Genomic DNA, 24,040 nt, shown 5'->3' on the forward strand with positions numbered 1-24,040 from the left:
CATTTAAACTGCATTTTGGAAGTTCAAAATCGGGGCACCATATCAGTCCATTATATGGAGACAAATCCTGAAATGCTTTCCTCAAAAAACACAATTTCTTTATGACTAAAGGAAGAAAGACATGAACATCTTGGATGACAAGGGGGTGAGTACATTATCTGTAAATTGTAATTGTTGTTCTGGAAGTGGACTTCTCATTTAAGCACTAGAACACACTGTTATTAACAATTATAAGTCAAGGATTTATAGCATTGAGCTAAACATACTTGTTTATTTAAATGGAAATAATCTACAACCAAAACACTTAAAACAATCTAAATAGGAAGAAAACAAAACAATTCTTAAAAAAAAAGATCTTCAATAAATAGAAAGTAAGCATATACTACTCACACAGAGCAAAAAATAAAAGCTTGTTCAATATTCAAACACATTACATTAACAAATCATCCATCATTGTATGGTGTATTACAATCAATACTTCTTGTTTTCTGTGGTGCTGTAATATTTGCAATATGAAACAGACGGTATGGGTATGTACAGATATGTACAGATTTTTTTTCCTTTTTTTCTGATAACTAATTTTCCTGTTATCCATTAATTAATCTCCCCTTACAAACACTGTCTTCATTTACAGCACTCTGTCTCCACAACACTGCAGTTCAATTATACACAAGCAGACAGAGTGCCATGCTAATACAGTTGTTTTAAAATAAGCACGTCATTTAGCTGTGCCTCGGTACACATACAGAAATTCCATTGTGAGGCTGATCGCTGGCAAAATGCTTCAGAGTTCTGGAAGGGCACAAATATGACAGTAAGCTCAAAATATGGTTTCATGGGTTTATCACACTTAAAATTGTTTATTTCATACTTTAAGCTCATAGTTTTGTAATAAGTAGTGAGTAGTCATGTTTTGAGATTTCACACTGTACATTTATAAACCCTGGATTGGATTTTTTATTTGCATTGTCAGGGATAGTTTATGAGATTATGTTTTTATGAGTGTAAAAGGTATAAATATTATCCATAATATTTAATAAAATCATTGAGGGAGATTAAGATTGACTGTCTGTTTATAAACAACCTGCTATTGCACAGGGCTTCAAAATACTTTTTAAGACCAAAGATGACTTTCATGTATCACTACTACAGAAATTGTGCATGACATAAAATAGTGTAATTTAACCAGGGTTATTATAGTTAACTAAAACCATAACAATTTGTTACAACCTTAACAAAAACCTTTACACTGAAAATAAAATAAAATTAAATAAAATAAGTTTCTCAATGACAACACTGAATTTAATTTTACCTTTAAATGATGTCAGGCCATTGGCTTCTGATGCTGGTTTTTCTTTATCTTTAAGAGAAAAATTGTCATGTATGATTATTTTTTAAAATTAGATTGTGTGATATAGCTCAAAAACATTATCATAATCCTGTATTTGATGTATAAAAAAGTAAAAAAAAATACTTACTAAAATACTTACTAAATACTAAAAAAAAATTCTATTAAGGCAATGTAATACAAAATTCAAAATACAGAAAATTAAAATTCCTTCCTATTAATACAGCAATTTTTAACAGTTTACTGTACAGCATTCTTTCTGTTACAGTATTAATAATATGATTAGTAGATATACCTTTAAATGATGTCAGGCCATTGGATTCTGATGTTGGTGTTTCTTCATCTTTAAGAGAAACATTTTAAGAGAGTCGTTTTTAATTATTTTTTAAAATTAGATTGTGTAATAGACTTATAGCTCAGAAACATGAGCATAATCCTGTATTTGATGTACAAAAAAAATAAATAAATTAAAAAAAATAATAAATTTCAATTAAGGCAATGTAATACAAAATTCAAAATACAGAAAATTAAAATTCCTTCCTATTAATACAGTAATTTTTAACAGTTTACTGTACAGCAAAATGACTGCTTTCTGTTACAATATTAATAATATGATCAGTAGATATACCTTTAAATGATGTCAGGCCATTGGACTCTGATGCTGGTGTTTCTTCATCTTTAAGAGAAAAACTGTTAGTCATTTGTGATTATTTTTTAAAATTAGATTGTGTAATAGACTTATAGTTCAGAAACATGATCATAATCCTGTATTTGATGTACAAAAAAAAAAAAAAAAAAAAAGAAAGAAAAATAAATTTCTATTAACGCAATGTAATACAAAATTCAAAATACAATAAATTAAAATTCCTTCCTATTAATACAGTACATTGTGACATTTTTAACAGCTTACCGTACAGCACAATGACTGCTTTCTGTTGCAATATTAATAATATGATCAGTAGATATACCTTTAAATGATGTCAGGCCATTGGACTCTGATGCTGGTGTTTCTTCACCTTTAAGAGAAACTTTTTTAAAGAGACTTTTTTGATTATTTTTTAAAATTAGATTGTGTAATAGACTTGTAGCTAAGAAACATGATCAAAAACCTGTATTTGATGTACAAAAAAAAAAAAAAAAAAAAAAAAAACGGGAAAAATACATTTCTATTAAGGCAATGTAATACAAAATTCAAAATACAATAAATTAAAATTCCTTCCTATTAATGCAGTACATTGTGACATTTTTAACAGCTTACTGTACAGCAAAATGACTGCTTTCTGTTGCAATATTAATAATATGATCAGTAGATATACTTTTAAATGATGTCAGGCCATTGGATTCTGATGCTGGTGTTTCTTCACCTTTAAGAGAAACATTTTTAAAGAGTCACTTGTGATTATTTTTTCAAAATTAGATTGTGTAATAGACTTATAGCTCAGAAACATGATCATAAACCTGTATTTGATGTACAAAAAAAACAAGAAAAATACATTTCTATCAACGCAATGTAATACAAAATTCAAAATACAATAAATTAAAATTCCTTCCTATTAATACAGTACATTATGACATTTTTAACAGCTTTCTGTACATCAAAATGACTGCTTTCTGTTACAATATTAATGATACAATTAGTAAGTAGATATACATTTATCAGGCATCTAACCTTTAATTACCACACCATCCTCATGAACGGCTGAAGCGCAATCAGTGATCAGTTCTTCTTTTTCCTGACATTCTGAATGATACAGAGAGAGTGTGACGATTACTTTTACAGTAGTTTAAAAATATAACATCATATTTTTTTTGCTTGTAATACAAACTAATTTATGAAAAACAAATTGTTCACTAATTTGAGTCACTAATAGTTTCTCTCAATATTATCACAAAGTATAAGTTTTGCAAAATAGCAAACTGGTTTGATTGTAATGTCAGTAAAAGACACATACCCTCCAGCTCTGTTGGACTGTTGTCTATATCCTTAATGGGTGAAACAGCTTCTACAGAGTAATCAATGATGCATATAAATGTAAATGCAAGAAATTTCATGCACACACACAACACCGCAAAACTTACGGTTTTTGGAGTCTGTCACTGATAAAACCAAGTCCTCTGGTGCTGTATCTTTCACCCCTAATAATAAGAAAACGTTTTTGTAAAAAATATTTACATTTAAAAAGCCATTGTAACACACAAGCTAAGTGTAAAATGTAATCATGTTCATCAATCACAACAATAAATCAACCCTAATGCATAATATCCAGTACAGTGGACAGATTTCTTTTGGTTACGCTTGACCCTTGCCCATAACTTTATATTACTGTCTTGTTTATGTGTAATTGTGGTTTAAGTTACACTAGCGTTTCAAAGTTTGGGGACAGTAAGATTTGCATAAAATACATCAATAGTGACAATAAAGATTTTTACAATGTTACAAAAGATTTCCGTCCCAAATACAGTGTGTTGATATTCTGCTCATATTTTTTTCCAAGCACATTTTATCAATTCAAACCACATCAGTCTTAATAACTACTATTAATTTTGTATTTAATCATTTACAAGTCAGATATAACTGTCCATAAAGGCTGGAAGTGGAAAATGTCTTATATTCAGGTGTGCATAATTATTAGGCACAGACATAATCAGCCAAAAAGAGATTTAACTCAGACTGAAAGTCTAAAATCATTAAATGCCCATGAGAAGGATACAATACTATAATTAGCAAAGTTAATGCATGACTGTTGGACAGCAAAATGCTCATTGGGTCAGTACGGTCAGACAAAACAGGCGGAGAAGAAAAGACATGTTAACTGCAAAAGAATTAAGAATTAAGGTTATGAATTATGTGCAAAGCCATCAGGAACCATTTAGTCTCCAGCGCCACCATTTTCCAGAACTTCAACCTATCTGGAGTCTCTAGAAATGCAATGTGTCAGGTTTTTAGAGACTTTGCTTAGGTAAAAAAATCCTAAAGTATAGAGTGATTCTTGTACCATTGTTTGAATAAATTATCTTCTAGAATCTGGCGGTTCATTTAGTCCATCTCTAAAGTCCATGCCTAATAATTATGCACACCTAAATATAAGGAGTTTTTCACTTCCAGCCTTCATGGACAATTAAATATTACTTTATTAAATTTATTAAATACAAAATTAATAGTAGTTAAAGCAGAAGTCCACTTCCAGAACAATAATTCACAAATAATTTACTCACCCCCTTGTCATCCAAGATGTTCATGTCTTTCTGTCTTCAGTCGTAAAGAAATATGGTTTTTGAGGAAAGCACTTCAGGATTTTTCTTCATATAATGGACTTTAACTGTGCCCCCGATTTTGAACTTCCAAAATGTAGTTTAAATGCAGCTTCAAAGGACTCTAAACGATCCCCGCCGAGGAAGAAGGGTCTTATCTAGCAAAACAATCTGTCATTTTTTTCAGAAAATAAAAATGTGTATATTTTTTAAGCACAAAAGCTTGTGTAGCACAGGCTCAAAATCAGGGGCACAACTGAAGTCCATTATATGAAGAACAATCCTGAAATGTTTTCCTCAAAAACCATAATTTCTTTACGACTGAAGACAGAAAGACATGAACATCTTGGATGACAAGGGGGTGAGTAAATTATTTGTAAATTGTTGTTTTGGAAGTGGACTTCTCCTTTAATAAGATCGATGCGGTTTGGAATTATTAAAATGTGTTTGGAAAAAAAAAAAGTGCTATTGTGCTATTTCACTTTTTAAGACCAATTTTCATACTTTTTAAGACCAAAGATAACTTTTAAGTCCCACTACTACAAAAACTGTGTTCGACATAAAATAGTGTAATTATAGTTAACTAAAACTGAAACCATAACAGTTTGTTACATGAAATAAAATGAACTTTAACGGAAATAAAACAAAATCTAAAAAAAACAAAAAAAACCTTCACACTAAAATTAATAGAAAATAAGAATAATAGTTTTTCAGTGATAGAACACTGAATTTAATTTTACCCTTAAATGATGTCAGGCCATTGGATTCTGATGCTGGTGTTTCTTCATCTTTAAGAGAAAAATTGTGAGACATTTGTGATTATTTTTTAAATTAGATTGTGTAATAGACTTATAGCTCAGAAACATAATCATAATCCTATATTTGATGTACAAACAAACAAGAAAAAGAAATTTCTATTAAAGCAATGTAATACAAAAATTCAAAATACAGAAAATTTTAATTCCTTCCTAATACAGTACATTGTGACATTTTAAACAGTTTACTGTACAGCAAAATGACTGCTTTCTGTTACAATATTAATGATATGATTAGTAGATATATATTTATACATTTATTAGGCATCTTACCTTCAATCACACCATCCTCATGAATGGCTGAAGCATGATCAGTGATCAGTTCTTCTGTTTCCTGACATTCTGAATCATCAGAGAGAGTGTGATGATTATTTTTTACAGTAGTTTAAAAATACAAAATCATTCTTTTGGCTTGTAATAAAAACAGATTTATGAAAAACACCAGAGAATGTGTTCACTTGTTGAGTCACTAATAGTTTGTCTCTCAATATTATCACAAATTATAAGCAAACTGGTTTGATTGTAATGTCAGTAAAAGACACATACCCTCCAGCTCTATTGGTATGTCGTCCATGTACTCCTTCATGGGTGAAACAATTTCTGCAGAGTAATCAAAGATGCATATAAATGTAAATGCAAGAAATTTTGTGCAAACACAAACGCACAAACACACACATGCACTAACACGGCAAAACTTACGGTTGTTGGAGTCTTTCATTGAGAAAAACAAGTCCTCTGTTGCTCTTTCTTTTACCCCTAATGATAAGAAATGAGCATTTTGTAAGAAATATTTACATGTAAAAAGTAACTGAAAAACACACAAGCTAATGCTAAGTGTAAAATGTAATCCTGTTAGACAAATCACAACAATAAATCAACCCTGATCCATAACGCATGTCCTCTTTATGTGTCATTGTGGTTTAAGTTACACTAGCGTTTCAAAGTTTGGGGTCAGTAAGATTTGCAATAGTGATAATAAAGGTTTTTACAATGTTATAAAAGACTTCTGTTTCAAATAAATGCTGTTCTTCTGAACTTTCTATTTTATCATAAAATCCTTAAAAATGTATCTGAATGTTTTCACAAAATATGAAGTAGCACAACTGTTTTCAACATTGAAAATAATAATGTTTCTTGAGCAGCGAATCATCATTACATCAAAGGGTTAAGTGTTTAAAAGCATTTACGCAAGCAGCTATTTACACTAAGTGAACTAGAGGGTAAATGATAGTAGACACTGTTTAGACCAACTGTAAATATCAACAAATAAAACCCTGTTTAGACCAATGTGCATATATTAAAGGGGTCATCGGATGCTAAGTTCACTTTTACATGTTGTTTGAACATTAATGTGTGTTGGCAGTGTATGTACAAATCTACCCTATAATGATAAAAATCCATGCAGTGATTTCAATGTCCGATTGAGCGATTGAGGTGTTGTGTTGCTGGATGTAATAATGAACATAGTGGTCGTCATTTACTCCCGACATCTGAGCCGCTGAAGATGCAGTAGATTACGTTTGTTCGTGAAGTGAATGCGCCTCCCGATCTACATATATCTGTCTATGTTCGCGCGAATCATTCATGATCCAGCTTCACTTACAGCAGAAGTAAGTATAAGGGTTTTTTTATGAATCTTTGCGATCGCCTTTCCTAGTAATGTGCTAGTTAGCAAGTTTAGCGGCTAAATGCAGCTAAATTCAGCTAAAGTAAACAGGCTCGTCACTCCACAGAGAGAAGAGAGGGGCGGGGCAAGCAGAGCTCATTTGCATCCTCAACCAGAATGAGATGATTTTTGCAGAGCTGATTTTGACAAGGTAAAAAGGGTGTTGTTTTACACAAAACATTGAGAATTTTTAACCAAAGTATATTATAGACTTTTCATTAAGACCCTAAAGAATCATATCAACTTGTAGAAAATGGGCATCCGATGACCCCTTTAAGAGATTCAAATAAAGTATTTGTAGTAAGTCTAACCAACGACTGACACAAGGACACTGCAAGCAAAGACCAACAGCATTAAGAAGCCTAATTTCATAAGTATGTGTATTAATATCTGATTGTACCTGGTTTACGGGTGATTTTTAAAACAATGCATCCAATGATCAGGATTACAATACAGCAGACGAGACATCCTGAGATTGCCAGCAGTATTTTTCTTTTGAATACTGTAATAATAAAGGAAATGTACACATTTAGATAAAGTGAGTTAAATCAACATTTCCTCCAAACATTATGTAACATATTAGATAGATTAATAGAAATAAGAGCTTTCTGTCTGTCATGTTGACAGAGTATGTATAATCTCACTGAAAATAAAATCTAATAATAATAAAAAAAAAATTTAAATTTTATATTTCAAAAATCTTCAAAACATTCCGACATTGCTCTAATCCACAAATTATTCACATCTATGTACATTAAATGAAACACATTTAATAATAAATATCCCCTTGACTCACTAATATTATTGGCTGTGAAGCCGTCACTCAGAGCAGAGTACAGCGGCCTCTCTGTCCTTATTCCTTTGCACTTGAATTCACTTTTGATTGTTTCTTCATTTCCTGGCACTTTGAGTACATCTGAGGATTCGTCGAGCTTCTGTCTGTTCATGTACCAGGTGTAGTTCCACTGTCTCCCGTCTGAGACGTTACACCTGAGAGTCACTTCTCCAGTCATGATGTCGCTCAGTTCAGTCTCCAGATTTAGGAAGGCAGGTGGATGAGCTTAGAGCAAAATAATATATTTTGGTCATTTGGTCACTTTTGGTCATTTTTTTGGAAAATATATTTCATAGTGAGCCATTTAATCAGTAGCCCTTGGTGCTTTTAATAGTTTAGTAACTATTCAAAATGTACTTGTGATCACTACTTTTTTGATACCATATATGTTCAAAGCATACTATGCAATAAACTACACTTTTAAAGTGATTCTGTCATCAGAAGAATAAAGTCACACATGTTGGAAACAACATGACATGGCTGTTAAAGGGTTACTTCACTCCAAAATGAAAATTTGGTCATTAATCACTTACTCCCATGTCGGTCCAAACCTGTAACCGAAACTGGGAAGTTTTAAACTGTCCCATTGACTGCCAGTTTTCTTAATGTTCTTGTAGCTTCGTAAAATTATGGTTGAACCACTGATGGCAGATGGACTATTTTGATGACGTCTTTCATACTTTTCTGGGTCTTAACAGTGGTATTTACCTGGCAGTCAATGGGACAGTTTAAAACTTCCCAGTTTTCATCCAAAATATCTTAAAGGAGAAGTCCACTTCCAAAACAAAGATTCACATATAACGTACTCACCCCAATTTAAAGGAGGAGTCCACTTCCAAAACAAAGATTCACATATAATGTACTCACCCCATTGTCATCCAAGATGTTTATGTCTTTTTTTCTTCAGTCGTAAAGAAATTATGTTTTTTGAGGAAAACATTTCAGCATTGTTCTCCATATAATGGACTGATATGGTGCCCCTGAGTTTAAACTTCCAAAATGCAGTTTAAATGCGGCTTCAAACAATCCCAAATGCGGCTATAAACGATCGCAGCCAAGGAAGAAGGGTCTTATCTAGCAAAACAATCGGTTATTTTCATAAACAAAATACAATTTAAATACTGTTTATTCTCAAACGCTCGTCTTGCCTTGCTCACGTTGAACTCTGTGTATTCTGGCTCAAGACAGTTAGGGTATGTTGCAAAACTCCAATCATATTTTCTCCCTCAACTTCAAAAGTCATTTCAAAATCTTCTTTCTTTTTATATTTAAGACTGAGGTCAGCTTTAAAGGCTTATGGCGTTCCTTGGGCCACCAATGTGCTCCCACATCCTCTGTGGGACTGGTTGGACATTAATACTCCTTTTAGTGGTTTAGTCTCTAAGATTCATAATTCAATCCTTTCACTGCAGTATACTTATATTCCAGCTATCCATTCCTGGGAAAGGGATGGTCTTGCTCAACCTGATTGGGACGTGGTATAGGCCAGATGTTTTACTGCTTCTAAGAACCTTGCACATCAGATGATACATTATAAGTGTATCAATAGGGCCTATATCACCCCCAGTGTATTATACAAGATGAAAGTCAGATCTGATCCTTTTTGTCATTTATGTAATAAATCTACAGTAGGCTCATACTTGCACATGTTCTAGGAATGCCCGGTGGTGGTTCTTTTTTGGAAATTTGTATGTTTCATCCTTTCGGATTTCCTGTGTTTAGATATACCTCGTGATCCCCTACTTTTTCTATTGTTAGACGATTCCATTCTCCAGCTGAATGCTCATCAGAAAAGGACCCTATCAGCTGCAAGTACTGCTGCAAAAAAAAACTGTTTTGAAGTTATGGATAGAACCATCCATTCCCACAACTTTTACTTGGATATCTTACTTCAGAGATATTGTTTTACTGGAAGGTACCACTGCCAAGCTTAATGGCACAAAGGACAGCACTATTCAGAGTTGGACAAATATTGCGGTGATGTTGCTAGATAGACTGAGAAGCTGACATTCCTACTGTGCTTATGTGACTTTTATTTCTTCTATCTCTCCTCATCCTTTTTCTCTGTACAAGTGGACAGCTTCATGGCATCTGTTTGTACATAGTTCTTTTGAACTGTGAACTGTGCTTCGTTTCTAAAGTGAAACAAAAAATCTGAATAAAATGTTGATAAAAAAAAGTCATTTCAAAATCATCCTACATCGCTGCAGAAGTTACGACCCAGTCTTTGCAAAGTGAACATGCAAAGAATATCAAACACCCTTAACAAAAAAATAGGTAAAACAGCGATATACGACGATTTTGAAGTTGAGGGAGAACATGAGATGGGAGTTTTTCGATATACCCTAACTGTCATGAACCGGAACAAAAACAGTTAAGATAAGACGAACGTTTGGCATTAAAAAGTACATAAATTGTATTATTTTTATAAAAAATAACCAATCGTTTCGCTAGATAAGGCCCTTCTTTCTCGGCTGGGATCGTTTACAACCACATTTGGGATCGTTTGAAGCCGCATTTAAACTGCATTTTGGAAGTTCAAAATCGGGGCACCATATCAGTCCATTATATGGAGAAAAATGCTGAAATGTTTTCCTCAAAAACCATAATTTCTTTACGACTGAAGAAAGAAAGACATGAACATCTTGGATGACAATGGGGTGAGTACATTATATGTGAATCTTTGTTTTGGAAGTGGACTCCTCCTTTAAATTGTGTTCCGAAGATGTGTTGCCGGTTTGGAACGACATAGGGGTTAGTGATAAATGACAACATTTTAATTTTGGGGTGGAGAAACCCTTTAAATGACCTTTAACATGTCAATTTATCATTTTAAACTTGTTTAGTGCACTGCCATGGTTAAATCCTATAAATGAAATGGCCACTAGAGGTAGTTTATATGGACACAACTTACCTTCAACTCGCACTTGTACAGTCTCACTGTCGACTGAGAAGTCTCCTCTCTGCGCTTTGCAATAATAGTCACCAGTGTCAGCAACAGTTGTTGAGTTGATGGTGTGAGTTGGATTTGTGATCCGAAAATTTAAGCCTTTATACCAGTGGTATTCCCAACCGACTCCTTGCATTTCACAATGAAGCTGGACTTGTTCATCAGTGTAGAGCAACTCAAACCACACATGTTTTGTAATGTTTGGTTTTGGGGTGTTATCTAAGAGTCACAGGGGTAACAATTAGAAACAGTGGACCACCATAAAACAAAAACTTGAGTCTTGAGTTGCATGTGTTTGTTTTTCTAGGTAATCTGGTGCTAAATTAACTGAATTGCCCAATGAAAATTCTTCTGAAATCTGCAAACACTGACACTTTCAACGCTAGAATACAAATATCAGTGAAAAAGTAAAGAAGCTAAACCAGACCACCTAGGGCTGTCAAACGATTAATCATACACATTAGAAAATCTAAATAACTTATTCATTAAACTGAACTTTAAGGTGCCTGTCACTATTTCTTTCACATGTATCCATCATAGAACACCATATTGTCAAAAGCTGCTTTACTTGCCATTAATTTGAAGGTGCACAGCTTCAGTTTGATTTGTAGTCACTGACGTTCTCTTCATATATTTTCCTCCGCAGGTGTACTGTCCTGAATGACTGGCTTTAGCTGAGCTGATGAAGAGTGTGTTTCCAGATAAGGAAACGTCTTTGTCCCCGTGAAGCGGAGCTTTGTTTTTAAACCATTCATAGCCCCATTCATTTGAATCTTTATCGACTGAACACTTCAGAGTCACTTTCTCAGTTGGGTAAAATATATTCCACTGAGACTCTAATGACAATTTCGGTTGAGGCCGTTCTGCACAGATAAACACAAGAACAATATAACAGAACTAGACTTTTTTTAACATACTGTATTATGCCTGGATGATATAAAAAAAGATCAATCGTACCATAATATAATTAGTTATACTTTTTTTAAGTTGAAACAACTTTTTTTTTTTTTGGAAACACCAAGAAACATGAAACTAGTAATGAACAGCACCAAAACTCCATCTTAAATAATACAAGGTGTTGAAACTCTTAAATTAGCAATAACATGCAAAATATAAATGAACTGTTTTCAAAAATAAGATAGATTTAACAACATAACACATTATCATTTTACCATGACATGCTGCTTTTAACTACAGTGACAGCAGATTCTTACCATGAACTGTTAACGAATGCGCTGCACTTTTTTCAGTCGTCACATTTCTGTCTTGCAGCTCAGCTTGACACACATACGCCCCGTTATGACTGGACTCAATTGTGAGTGTGAGAGTGTTTCCTTTTATGCTTCTTTCACCACTGGAAACAATTTTGTCTGAGTCTGTGAACCACAAATAATTCCATTTTTTTGATGCATCTTGAATGACACACTGCAAAGACACGTTTTCACCATGAAATGCTTCTGTCCAATCAGACTGGATTTGTGGTTCAGGTGGTTCTAAAGGAAGAGAGAAAAATGAAGGGTGAATGAGGTCTTATAGAGCCTAATACTGTTCATGCATTTCCTGTGAATTTTACTGAGGCATTGTAAACTCAGTGAATGCACAATGGGAATAATATAAAATAACTGAAATGAATATAAAGAGGTAAATTATGGACTCACTTTGAACTCGCACTTGAACAGTCTCACTGTCCACTGAGAAGTCTCCTCTCTTTGCTTTGCAGTGAAAGTCACCGGTGTCAGAGACAGATGTGGAGTTGATGGTCAATGCTGGATTTGTGGTCAGAGGATTCGAGTCTTTATGCCAGTGGTATTCCCAACCGTCTCCTGGCATGTTACAGTGAAGCTGGACTTGCTCCTCAGTGTAGAAGAATTTAAACCACTTATGTTTTGTAATGTTTGGTTTTGGTGTGCCATCTAAAAGCCACAGAGGTGAAATTAGAAACAGTGGACCACCATCAAACAAAAACTGCCTTAAGTTGCCTGTGCTTTTTATTCTTTATTATCCTAAACTAAACGAACTGACTCATGCTGCTAATAGTATCTTTCTGCTGTCAAGAAGAGCAGACAGGATACAAGTCTATTATAAGGTCCCTGTCACTCTCTTTTTCAGATGAATCATAGAATATCACATTTTTTTTAAAAGCAGCTCAAAATATTCTTCATTTGAATGTTCTTTTTGGGGGGTTCTTGACTATTTGTTCATATCTATTAATCATAGAATAACATAAGTAGCTTTACTCTGAATATGAAGGTGCACAGCTTCAGTTTGATTTGTAGTCACTGACGTTCTCATCAGATGTTTTCCTCTGCAGGTGTACTGTCCTGAATGACTGGCTTTAGCTGAGCTGATGGAGAGTGTGTTTCCAGATGAGGAAATGTCCTCGTCCTTGTTAAGCTGAACTCCGTTTCTAAACCATTCATAGTCCCATTCATTTGAATCTTCATCGATTGAACAATTCAGAGTCACTTTCTCAGTTGGGTAAAACACTTTCCATTTAGATTCTATTGACAATTTCGGCTGAGGCAGTTCTGCACAGATAAAAAACAAACAAACAATGTAATAGAATTAAAAAACAGTGTTAAAATTTAAACATTACACTTTTAAAAATAAAGTTTCCCAAAGGGTGTTTCTGCAGTGATGTCATAGCAGAACCATTTTTTGCACCCCAAAGAACCCTTCATTGAACAGTTCTTAAAAAAAAAAAACATTTTGAAGAACATTTTAAAAATGTAAAGAATCTTTTTCGACTATAAAGAACCATTTCTGCATTTGAAAGGTTCCACGGAACCATCGATGTCAATAAAGAACCTTTATTTTTATTATTAACATGCAAAATTCAAAGAACTGTTTTCTGAAATTAGACCTTTTTTTTTTTTTTTTTTAATGGCTGTATTTCACGATGTCACAGATTATGACTTAAGGGCGAATGAGGTCTTATAGAGCCTAATACTGTTTATGCAAATCCTGTGAATTTTACTGAGGCATTGTAAACTCAGTGAATGCACAATGGGAATAATATAAAATAACTGAAATGTATATAAAGAGGTAAATTATGGACTCACTTTGAACTCGCACTTGAACAGTCTCACTGTCCATGGAGAAGTTACCTCTCTTTGCTTCGCAGTGAAAGTCACCGGTGTCAGGGACAGATGCTGAGTCGATGGTCAATTCTGGATTTGTGATCCAAAGTTTCGAGTCTTTATACCAGTGGTATTCCCAACCTACTCCTGGCATATTACAATGAAGCTGGACTCGCTCCTTAGTGTAGAAAAATTCAAACCACTGATGTTTTGTAATGTTTGGTTTTGGTGTGATGCCTAGGAACAACAGAGGTAAAATTAGAAACAGTGGACCACCATCAAACAAAAACTGCCTTGAGTTGCATGTGCTTTTTATTCTTTATTATCTAAGACTAAATGAACTGACTCATGCTGCTAATAATAGCAGACAAGACAAGAAACTGTAAATGCTGAAATAAACCACTGTACATGGATACAAGTCTATTTTAAGGTCCCTGTCACTATCTCTTTCATATGAATCATAGAATATCATATTTTCAAAAGCAGCTCAAACTATTCAACAGCTTCTTCATTTAAACTCTTTTGGGTGGTTGTCACTTTTTGTTCATATCTATTAATCATAGAATAACATAAGTAGCTTTACCCTGAATATGAAGTTGAACAGCTTCAGTTTGATTTGTAGTCACTGATGTTCTCTTCATATATTTTCCTCTGCAGGTGTACTGTCCTGAATGATTTGCTCTAGCTGAGCTGATGGAGAGTGTGTTTCCAGCAAAGGAAATGTCCTCATCCTCGTGAAGCTGAGCTCCGTTTCTAAACCATTCATAGTCCCATTCATTTGAATCTTCATCGATTGAACAATTCAGAGTCACTTTCTCAGTTGGGTAAAACACTTTCCATTTAGACTCTATTGACAATTTCGGCTGAGGCAGTTCTGCACAGATAAAAAACAAACAAACAAACAATGTAATAGAATTAAAAAACAGTGTTAAAATTTAAACATTACACTATTAAAAATAAAGTTTCCAAAAGGGTGTTTTTGCAGTGATGTTATAGAAGAACCATTTTTGGTTTCCCAAAGAACCTTTCAGTGAACAGTTCTTAAAAAAACATTTTGAAGAACATTTAAAAACCGAAAGAACCTTTTTCGACTTTAAAGAACCATTTCTGCATTTGAAAGGTTCCATGGATGTTCAAAGTTCTTCACGGAACCATCGATGCCAATAAAGAACCTTTATTTTTAGGAGTTACTGTTTTCTGAAATTACTATACTTTTTTTTTTAAGTGGCTGTATTTCACAATGTACAATTCATGACTTAACCATGACATGCTGCTTTTAGTTGAACTGATAACAGCTTCTTACCTTTAACTCTTAACAAATGCATTGTGCTTTTGGTAGTCGTCACCTTTCGGTCCTGCAGCTTAGCTTGACACTCATATGCCCCGTTATGACTGGACTCAACTGAGAGTGTGAGAGTATTTCCATTTATATTTATTTCACCACTGGAGATTTCGCTTGAGTTCTTGAACCACAAATAATTCCAGTTTTCAGAAACATCTTGAATGACACACTGCAAAGACACTTTTTCACCAGTAAATGCTTCTGTCCAATTAGACTGGATTTTTGGTTCAGGCCGTTCTAAAAGAAGAGAGGAAAATAAACCAAACTGTTAGATAAATGAGGTCAGACAGATAATACAAAGCCTAATACTAATACTGAGTTAAATGTACACTACTGTTCAAAAGTTTTGTTAGTTTATTGTTATTACTTTTATCAAGGGCTGCCTTCTAATAGTCAACTAATTGTTAAAATTTTTTATTTTTAAATCCACAGGAAGTGGCGAAGTTACGCAGTCTGATGGACAGATCGTTAGGGGCTGGTCTATGTTAGGGGTGTCACAATAAATCAAATCATGGATTGAATCATAGATTTTTTGAATGGATCGCGATTCCCTCTGTAATCAATTCTGAGCTTAGTTTTTAACAGCAGATGGCGCTCTAGGCTAGTTTCCCCATTCAAAGCTATAGGAGTGACACGTCTTGGGTATTCTGTAGTTTTTGATATATGCTTATTTCGAGCTAGAATCATGGCGGAATAACCTGTGATGTGGTGCGGTCACTTGTTCTTAAAATCCTCGTCATTTTGGTCATACAGATAAATGTATTACATCTTTCAAATCTGTAAAGACTCTACATTTATTTGTGTTCACTCAGAATAACAACAAAACATTGCGCTTTTGTAAAATAATTAAAGCAAACAGGATGCGCTTTCTGACGTCACAGTCTCTGAATTTGAGCATGTCTGAAATAAACCAAAACTACTTGCCTTACAGACATGAATAATATATCTATAGAGAGTGAAATGTTTACTTGTAAATAAACCAATTCAAATGGAAAACAAATATTCTGCAGAAATGATGAGTCAGTGTTACCGACTTCACTTGAAAACAAAGAAAGCACTAGTTTATCAATAAAATATTAAAATGTTAATTTAGCCTCCTTACTGTTTTTCCCTGACACATTCACAGTCATTACTTCTGTCAGGGTGCTGTGCTTTATTAGGCTACATAAGCAATTAAAGTCTCATTATTATGATTTAAATGGTTTATTAATTAACATGTGATTAGTCAGCTAATCGCTTAAAATGAACAACTTCAAGTTGACCAAAAAATCTTTTGTCGAGATCTCGAGGTACTACTACTACTACTATTATTATTAAGAAGAAGAAATTAATACTATTACTACTTTATTACTTTATTACCATAATAATAAGAAATGTTTCTTGAGTAGCAAATTAGCATATTAGAATGATTTCTGACACTGATGCAAGTAATGATGTTTGCATCACAGGAATAAATTATATTTTGTATATTTTTTATGTATTAAAATAGAAAACAATACTGTTTTCACTGTTTTAAATCAAATAAATGTAGCCTTGGTAACCATACGTGACTTCTTTTAGAAACATTAAAAAAATATTTCTTTTGAGGTTTTATTGACAGTTTAGGTTTAGGTGGCTCTGCACAGATAAACAACACAACAGAGTTAAAAACTTCCTAACACTTTTCCATGTAAAAATGCATCAGTATATGTATCTTACCTCTTATTGTCAAATTTGTAGACTTTGCAAATGTCATCTCTCTCCTTTGTACGTGGCAAGTATATTCCCCTTTTTGCGAACGTGTAGCATTCTGAATAGTGTAAATGGAATTGTTGACGTCAGTGTTTACTTGCTGTGAATCTTTTTTCCACAGATATTCCCATTGTGATGTCTGCTCTTGAATTCTACAACTGAGTTTGACTTGCTCTCCAGTGTAGATCTCAGGGTATGGTGGATCTTGCTCCAGAAGGATTGTTGGCTGTGATCCTTTATAATTATATAAAATATGATCATTTATTTACAAAATCATGTTTGACAATATTGACAGTGTACCTTATATTATATTTTATAATGTTCCTTCATATAATTATAAAATAGTTTAAAGAGTAATATATAATTGAGGTTGATAATGAACAGAACAAGACTTAATATTGAATAATTGCACAACATACAATGTTGACAATATTTAAATAACGTTATTTAAAAAGCTTGAGGTTATGGTTTATGCAAACATCAAATTAACTGTCTTCTGAAATAAGACACTATAAAAATGCAACAGATTATGATTTAACCATGACATGCTACTATTAGCAAAACAATAACAGATTCTTACCATGGACTGTTAACGAATGCGATGTACTTTTTGCAGTAGTCACGTTTCTGTCCTGCAGCTCAGCTTGACACTCATATGCCCCGTTATGACTGGACTCAACTGAGAGTGTGAGAGTATTTCCATTTATATTTATTTCACCACTGGAGATTTCGCTTGAGTTCTTGAACCACAAATAATTCCAGTTTTTTGATACATCTTGAATGACACACTGCAAAGACACATTTTCACCAGGAAACGCTTCTGTCCAATTAGACTGGATTTGTGGTTCAGGCGGTTCTAAAGAAAGAGAGAAAAATGGAGGGTGAATGAAGTCAGAAAATAGAAAAAACACAGAGCTAACTATACTAACATGTTCATACATTTCCTGTGAGGCACCATACACTCAATGAATGCACAATGGAAATAATGTTAACACAACAGAAATTATCATAAGGACGTCAATTATGGACTTACTTTGAACTCGCACTTGAACAGTCTCACTGTCCACTGAGAAGTCTCCTCTCTGTGCTTTGCAGTGATAAACACCAGTGTCATTGACAGATGTGGAGTTGATGGTTAATTCTGGATTTGTGGTCAGAGGATTCGAGTCTTTATGCCAGTGGTATTCCCAACCGTCTCCTGGCATGTTACAGTGAAGCTGGACTCGCTCCTCAGTATAGAAGAATTCAAACCACTGATGTTTTGTAATGGTTGGTTTTGGTGTGTCATCTAAGAGCCACAGAGGTAAAATTAGAAAAAGTAGACCACCTTCAAACAAAAACTGTCTTGAGTTGCATGTGCTTTTTATTCTTTATTATCATAAACTAAATGACCCATGCTGCTAATAGTATCTGGCCGCAGTCAGGAGAGTAGACAGGAAACTGTAAATGCTGAAATGAACCTCTGTACATGGATACAGGTCTTATACAGTTTCTTCACTGAACTGCATTTTAAGGTGCCTGTTACTCTCTTTCATACAAATCATGTAGAATATCATATTTCCAAAGGCAGTTCAAAATATTAAACAGCTTCTTCATTTGAACTCTTTTGGGCTCTTGTCTCTATTTGTTCATATCTGTTAAAGGTGTCCTATTATGCTCTTTTTCAAAGTCTTGATTTTGTTTTGGGGGTGTACTAGAACATGCTCTCATGCTTGGTGGTCTGAAAAAAGCATTTTTCACATAATTTACATTATTACAATGCCTTTCTCCCCAGCCTGGCACAAATAGCTTGATTAGTTCCTGGTTAATGAAGGCCAGCCTTCCGAAAAAAGGAAAATGCATTATGACTGGTTAACTATGCCAGTGCGTTGTGTTTCAGTATTGCCACGCCCCTTGTCAAAGCAGTAGCTAAACTAGCGCAAGCTAGTTTAATAGTGAATCTTACGTTTTAAAATCTTACAAAAACACATTAATTCACTACAGGAGACCCCCGGGAGCCATGTGAGGCACTTTTTCTTATGGATGGATGCACTTTACTAGACTTTATTAGACTCCGATTGCATTCGTCTGAAAGAAGGAAGTCATATACACCTAGGATGCATGGAGGGTGAGTAAATAACATGCTACAGTATTGTTGGGTCATGGGCGTTGGAAGCAAAGTAAATGTGGGTGGGTGCTGCCCCTAAAAACAACATTGCAAAAGACGTTAGCTTAAACACAGTTCTAATGGCATAAGTGGTAAAGCGAGTAATTGGTGTTTTTTGATGCAAACGACCCGAGTTCACGTCAACCTTTTGCCGATATTGTTCTTCTGCCTTTTCACATCTCATTTTACATCGGAAAGGCATTTGTTTTCAATAAAAATAAAAATGAAGGAAATAATTGAAAAGTTTGAATAAAGTATCGGGTAGGGTTAGGTGAGCATAGAGTTATGTGGAATGGATTTGAATGATGGCACTCTAAAAAGTGCACAGATATATTCGCTGAATTAGAGATGGTAAAAGTGGGTGGGTCCGATATCATTGGTCTTCAATGGTTACGACGCCCATGTCGCCAATACATGATATTATCGTGCTAATTTATTTAATTATTTTACATACTTAGTTTCATTGCCCAAAACCAGCTCAAGCATAAGGCTAAAAGCAGCCTAACATTATCAAAAAACATCATCACTGATCAGCCTAGCCTATTCTAGCGCAAGTTTATGCATTTTAAAAAACACTCGCATTAAAAGGGAAGCTATCTACACTGTATGATCAATAAATCTCTTACCACACCCTGCACACGTCTGTGGCACGTTGTGGCTCTGATGCGGCCACTATGGTCAACGCTTGTGTTTATACCCGCCGCACTACGGCTCGTTAAAGCGGTTCTCCACACTGCATCGCTAAAGTTAGGCTAATTCCCCACCTCGTCCCTACCTACCCCCCAACAATTCGAAATTCCACAGGACCGCGTTCTGACATCTTTGTATGCGGAAAACAACCGCTGTAGTCTAAAGGAGCTGTTCGTTGTAGTTCTTGGAAAGAGACTTTTTAAAAACGAAATATATACTCCCTTTGGATTGGACTATGAGATTTGTAACTTTGTAGATCTTTTTTATGCCCAAAGATACACACCACACACTGACTAAGAGTGAAAAAGCATAATAGCACCGCTTTAATCATAGAATAACATAAGTAGCTTTACCCTGAATACGAAGTTGCACAGCTTCAGTTTGATTTGTAGTCACTGTCGGTCTTGTCAGATGTTTTCCTCTGCAGGTGTACTGTCCTGACTGAATTGCTTTAGCTGAGCTGATGGAGAGTGTGTTTCCAGATGAGGAAATGTCCTCGTGAAGTTGATTTCCGTTTCTAAACCATTCATAGCCCCATTCATTTGAATCTTCATCGATTGAACACTTCAGAGTCACTTTCTCAGTTGGGTAAAACACTTTCCATTTAGACTCTATTGACAATTTCGGGTGAGGCAGTTCTGCACAGATAAAGAACAATGTAAAATGGCTGTACATGCTTCACAATGTAATAGATCATGATTTAACTATGACATGCTGCTTTTAGCTGAATAACAGATTCTTACCTTTAACTCTTAACAAATACGGTTTTGCAGTCGTCACATTTCTGCCCTGCAGCTCAGCTTGACACTCATATGTCCCGTTACGACTGGAGTCAACTGAGAGTGTGAGAGTATTTCCATTTATGCTTATTTCACCACTGGAGACAATCTTGTCTGAGCCCTTGAACCACAAATAATTCAAGCTTGTCGATACACTTTGAATGACACACTGCAAAGACACTTTTTCACCAGTAAATGCTTCAGTCCAGTTAGACTGGATTTGTGCTTGAGGCAGTTCTAAAAGATGAGAGGAAAATAAACCAAACTGTTAGATAATTGAGGTCAGATAATATACAGCCTTATATATTTATTTATGTATTTATTGAAGAAATAAATACTATTTACTACTTTATTGGCATAATAGTAAGAAGAAATGTTTCTTAAGCAGCAAGTTAGCATATTAGAATGATTTCTGAAAGATCATGTCACGCTAAATATGCTGAAATTAATTCAGCTTTGTATCAAAAGAATCAATTATATTTTACAATATAGAAAAAAGTAGAAAACAGTGTAATAATATTACACAATATTATTGTTTTTACTGTTTTAATCAAATAAATGTAGCAATGGTGAGCATAGGTGACTACTTTCAAAAACATTCAACTTTTTAATCTTGCAGTGTCGGTTGTTAAATGTAGCCTAAAGCATTTCCCAACAACAACAACAACAACAACAACAAATGATAATTGGTTCTGCTCTAACAACTTTATCAGAATCATTTGAATGATAGAAATTAAAAACTCTGTGCAGCTAGGATTCACAATCAGCTTTGCTTTAGGACAGTCTGCACAGAAAAGATAACACAAAAGTCAGGCCAATATTATTTACAGTCCATAATAAATTATGGAATTTACAGTCCATAATTATCATGGGCTTGGAAATCTGAACTAGAGTTTCTATAGGATTAATAATTCTTTGGTTAGAGAGGCTAAATACACAACTGTATTAAAAATGACTTGAAACTTGAAAATAAAACAGTTATAATAATTATTAAAAGTTCACATACAAACCAGAACCCAGTATAAAAACAGGAATCTCACCATCAGTGCTGTCTTGAGATGTTACTTGCGCACTCACTGCCACTATAAATTAACAAAAAGATTCAGAAATCTTACTGTGAAAAAGCATTACAGTATAGTGGCAGTTTTAGTTTTATTGGTTGCCATTGTATTAATAATAATTAATATGCAAAACATGGTATCGTACCTGTCAAAAGGAAGATTTTAAACCTTTCCATCTGCAGCTGTAGTCAAAGCAGAGACACCAGTGAACAAAACTCGTGCATGTCTTGAATGATCTTGAATGCAAAGTGTTATGTGAACTTCCTTCTTCCTCAGCGAACTTCCTTGTTCTGTCAATAGACGTGCTAGATTATGACAGACATTCAAAATTTTAGCAGAAGAAACAAGAAATAGCACAACAATGATTTCTAGGTGTAAAATTATGAGACACTCACTTTTAGTTTGAACCAGAGGAACCTTAAATGTGTGCACGTCAACAGCTGAAATGTCTTTTCGTCTCTCTTCAGTGCACTTTAATCACATTTGCAAAAAAATAAATAAATACATAAAACAAATAAATAAAACCAATATGTGGGGCACATCTATCGCAGGTTTCTTCAGTTTGAAACCAAAAATAAATCGGACTGAAGTCGTTACATATAACAGTTTTTAAACAGTTAAAGGCACAAAGTTATTTTTCTTTTTAAGCCACATTGAAACCTGACTTCTGACCTGACATGTGGTGAACCAACATCCTGTGACCAGACGCTTTAACAATCATACTAGAGGTGGGGCTGCGACAAATGCAAACAATTTTCTCAAAAAACAGCACATTAGTGATGTCAAGAATAGTTGCGCATTTAGGGTGGCACTTGAAAAACCATGGCTGATGGTAACAACAATAGTTTGCAGATGTTTGCATCTTTTTTTCCTCACTGTTTTTTGGTGGTTGTAACCTAGTGGTTAATGTCAACCAACATTACAGCAAATAGCACTAACTGTAATGGTAATAATGGTGATTGTGCTGTACAGAATGTTAAAATAGATACACTAGCCACCATAGTCTAATGGTTATTAAAGTAATTAATAAAGTAATAAAGTAATTAATTATAGTTACCAGTTACTTCTCACAAATAGTAATTGAGCTCGTAACTGAGTTACAAAAATGTTCGAATATGTCAAATAACTTGGATGCCCCCAATATTAAATATGGTAAATAAATACACACTGTACACTAATCTATAATATTTGAATGTTGATGTAGGACAATGTGAGAGGCACCTTCCTAAATATCACATTATTGCAGTTGCTTCAACCCGTGGACATGAAAAACTTCCCACGTCAACACTGTTAAACGCTTTGGGGTTGAAGAACTAAAAATACTGCAAAGGGTCTACTTTTATTTGTGTATAGTCATAATAACAAGAAAACAATGTGCTTTTGTACAATAAAGAAAATAAACAGGGTGCGCTCTCTGTCACCTCGGTCTCTGTCACCTCTCTTCACACACACGTTAATAAAATAACCTGAATCTCCAAGAGTACATGTCTCAGAGACATGAGAAATATATGTATAGAAAGCTTAAAATGTCTACTTTTAAAGGAGTCCTATTATGCTCTTTTACAAAGTCTTGATTTTGTTTTTATTACAATTGCGTTACCAAGGCAACGACTGACGCATTTGTGTTTACATTCCAAAGAGTTCCATTTTATCAGAACCACAGTGGAAAACAAAACCATATTCGTGCTGACCGGCCCGGATTGGCACGGAATGGAACGGTTAAGCAAAGAGAACGGTTCGGCCCGATAGCTGAAAAGCGGCTAAAGTTCCGTGTGCAACTGTTAGCGCAAGCTAGATTAAAGTGATTCTTATGTTTTAAATATGGATATTTTTCTTACAAAAATGCATCAGTTCACTACAGGAGGCCTTTATTGACTGTCCGGTACCATGTGAGGCACTTTTTATTATGGATGGATGCGCTTTATTGGACTTATTTTGGACTCATGAAGAGAAACACCCGTCTATGCCATTCCAAGGCTTGGGAGTACCAGGATAATTTTTAAAGGGGTCATCGGATGCCAATTTTCCACAAGTTGATATGATTTTTCAGGGTCTTAATGAAAAGTCTATAATATACTTTGGTTAAAAATTCTCAATGGTTGTGTAAAACAAGACCTTTTTACATTGCCAGAATCAGCTCTGCAAAAATCATCTTATTCTGGTCGAGGCTGCTTTAAATGCAAATGAGCTCTGCTCGCCCCAGTCCTCTCTTCTCTCTGTGGAGTGACGAGTCTGTTTACTTTAGCCACATTCAGCCACGTTTAGCCTCTAAACTTGCTAACTAGCACATTATTAGGAAAGGCAATCTCAAAGATTCATAAAAAAAACCTTTATACTCACTTCTG

General features: G+C 34.4%; 1 protein-coding gene across 18 annotated transcripts; it reads right to left on the bottom strand.

Moving 5' to 3' along the window:
• Positions 1–393: 393 nt before the first annotated feature.
• On the bottom strand, positions 394–21,973 carry LOC127155005 (basement membrane-specific heparan sulfate proteoglycan core protein). Of its 18 annotated transcripts, none has more exons than XM_051096910.1 (30): positions 21,841–21,973; positions 21,675–21,716; positions 20,599–20,871; positions 20,209–20,493; positions 18,053–18,307; positions 17,600–17,875; positions 16,987–17,253; positions 15,250–15,525; positions 14,530–14,820; positions 13,929–14,183; positions 13,104–13,394; positions 12,525–12,779; positions 12,081–12,359; positions 11,439–11,729; positions 10,831–11,085; positions 7,878–8,141; positions 7,482–7,583; positions 6,115–6,171; positions 5,962–6,015; positions 5,689–5,757; positions 5,341–5,388; positions 3,428–3,484; positions 3,301–3,351; positions 3,018–3,089; positions 2,665–2,712; positions 2,317–2,364; positions 1,977–2,024; positions 1,644–1,691; positions 1,313–1,360; positions 394–792 (listed from the first exon to the last, which is right to left on the bottom strand). In XM_051096910.1, the coding sequence occupies exons 1-30, from the start codon at positions 21,869–21,871 to the stop codon at positions 785–787; spliced, it is 4,644 nt and encodes a 1,547-aa protein (XP_050952867.1). In that variant the 5' UTR covers positions 21,872–21,973; the 3' UTR covers positions 394–784. The 18 variants fall into 18 exon arrangements, with proteins under 18 accessions (XP_050952867.1, XP_050952866.1, XP_050952871.1 ...); XM_051096909.1 differs by having other exon boundaries at positions 2,317–2,376; XM_051096914.1 differs by lacking the exon at positions 2,665–2,712.
• Positions 21,974–24,040: the final 2,067 nt, after the last annotated feature.

Source organism: Labeo rohita, chromosome 23, assembly GCF_022985175.1.
Source record: "Labeo rohita strain BAU-BD-2019 chromosome 23, IGBB_LRoh.1.0, whole genome shotgun sequence".
In the NCBI taxonomy this organism is placed as follows: Eukaryota; Metazoa; Chordata; class Actinopteri; order Cypriniformes; family Cyprinidae; genus Labeo; species Labeo rohita.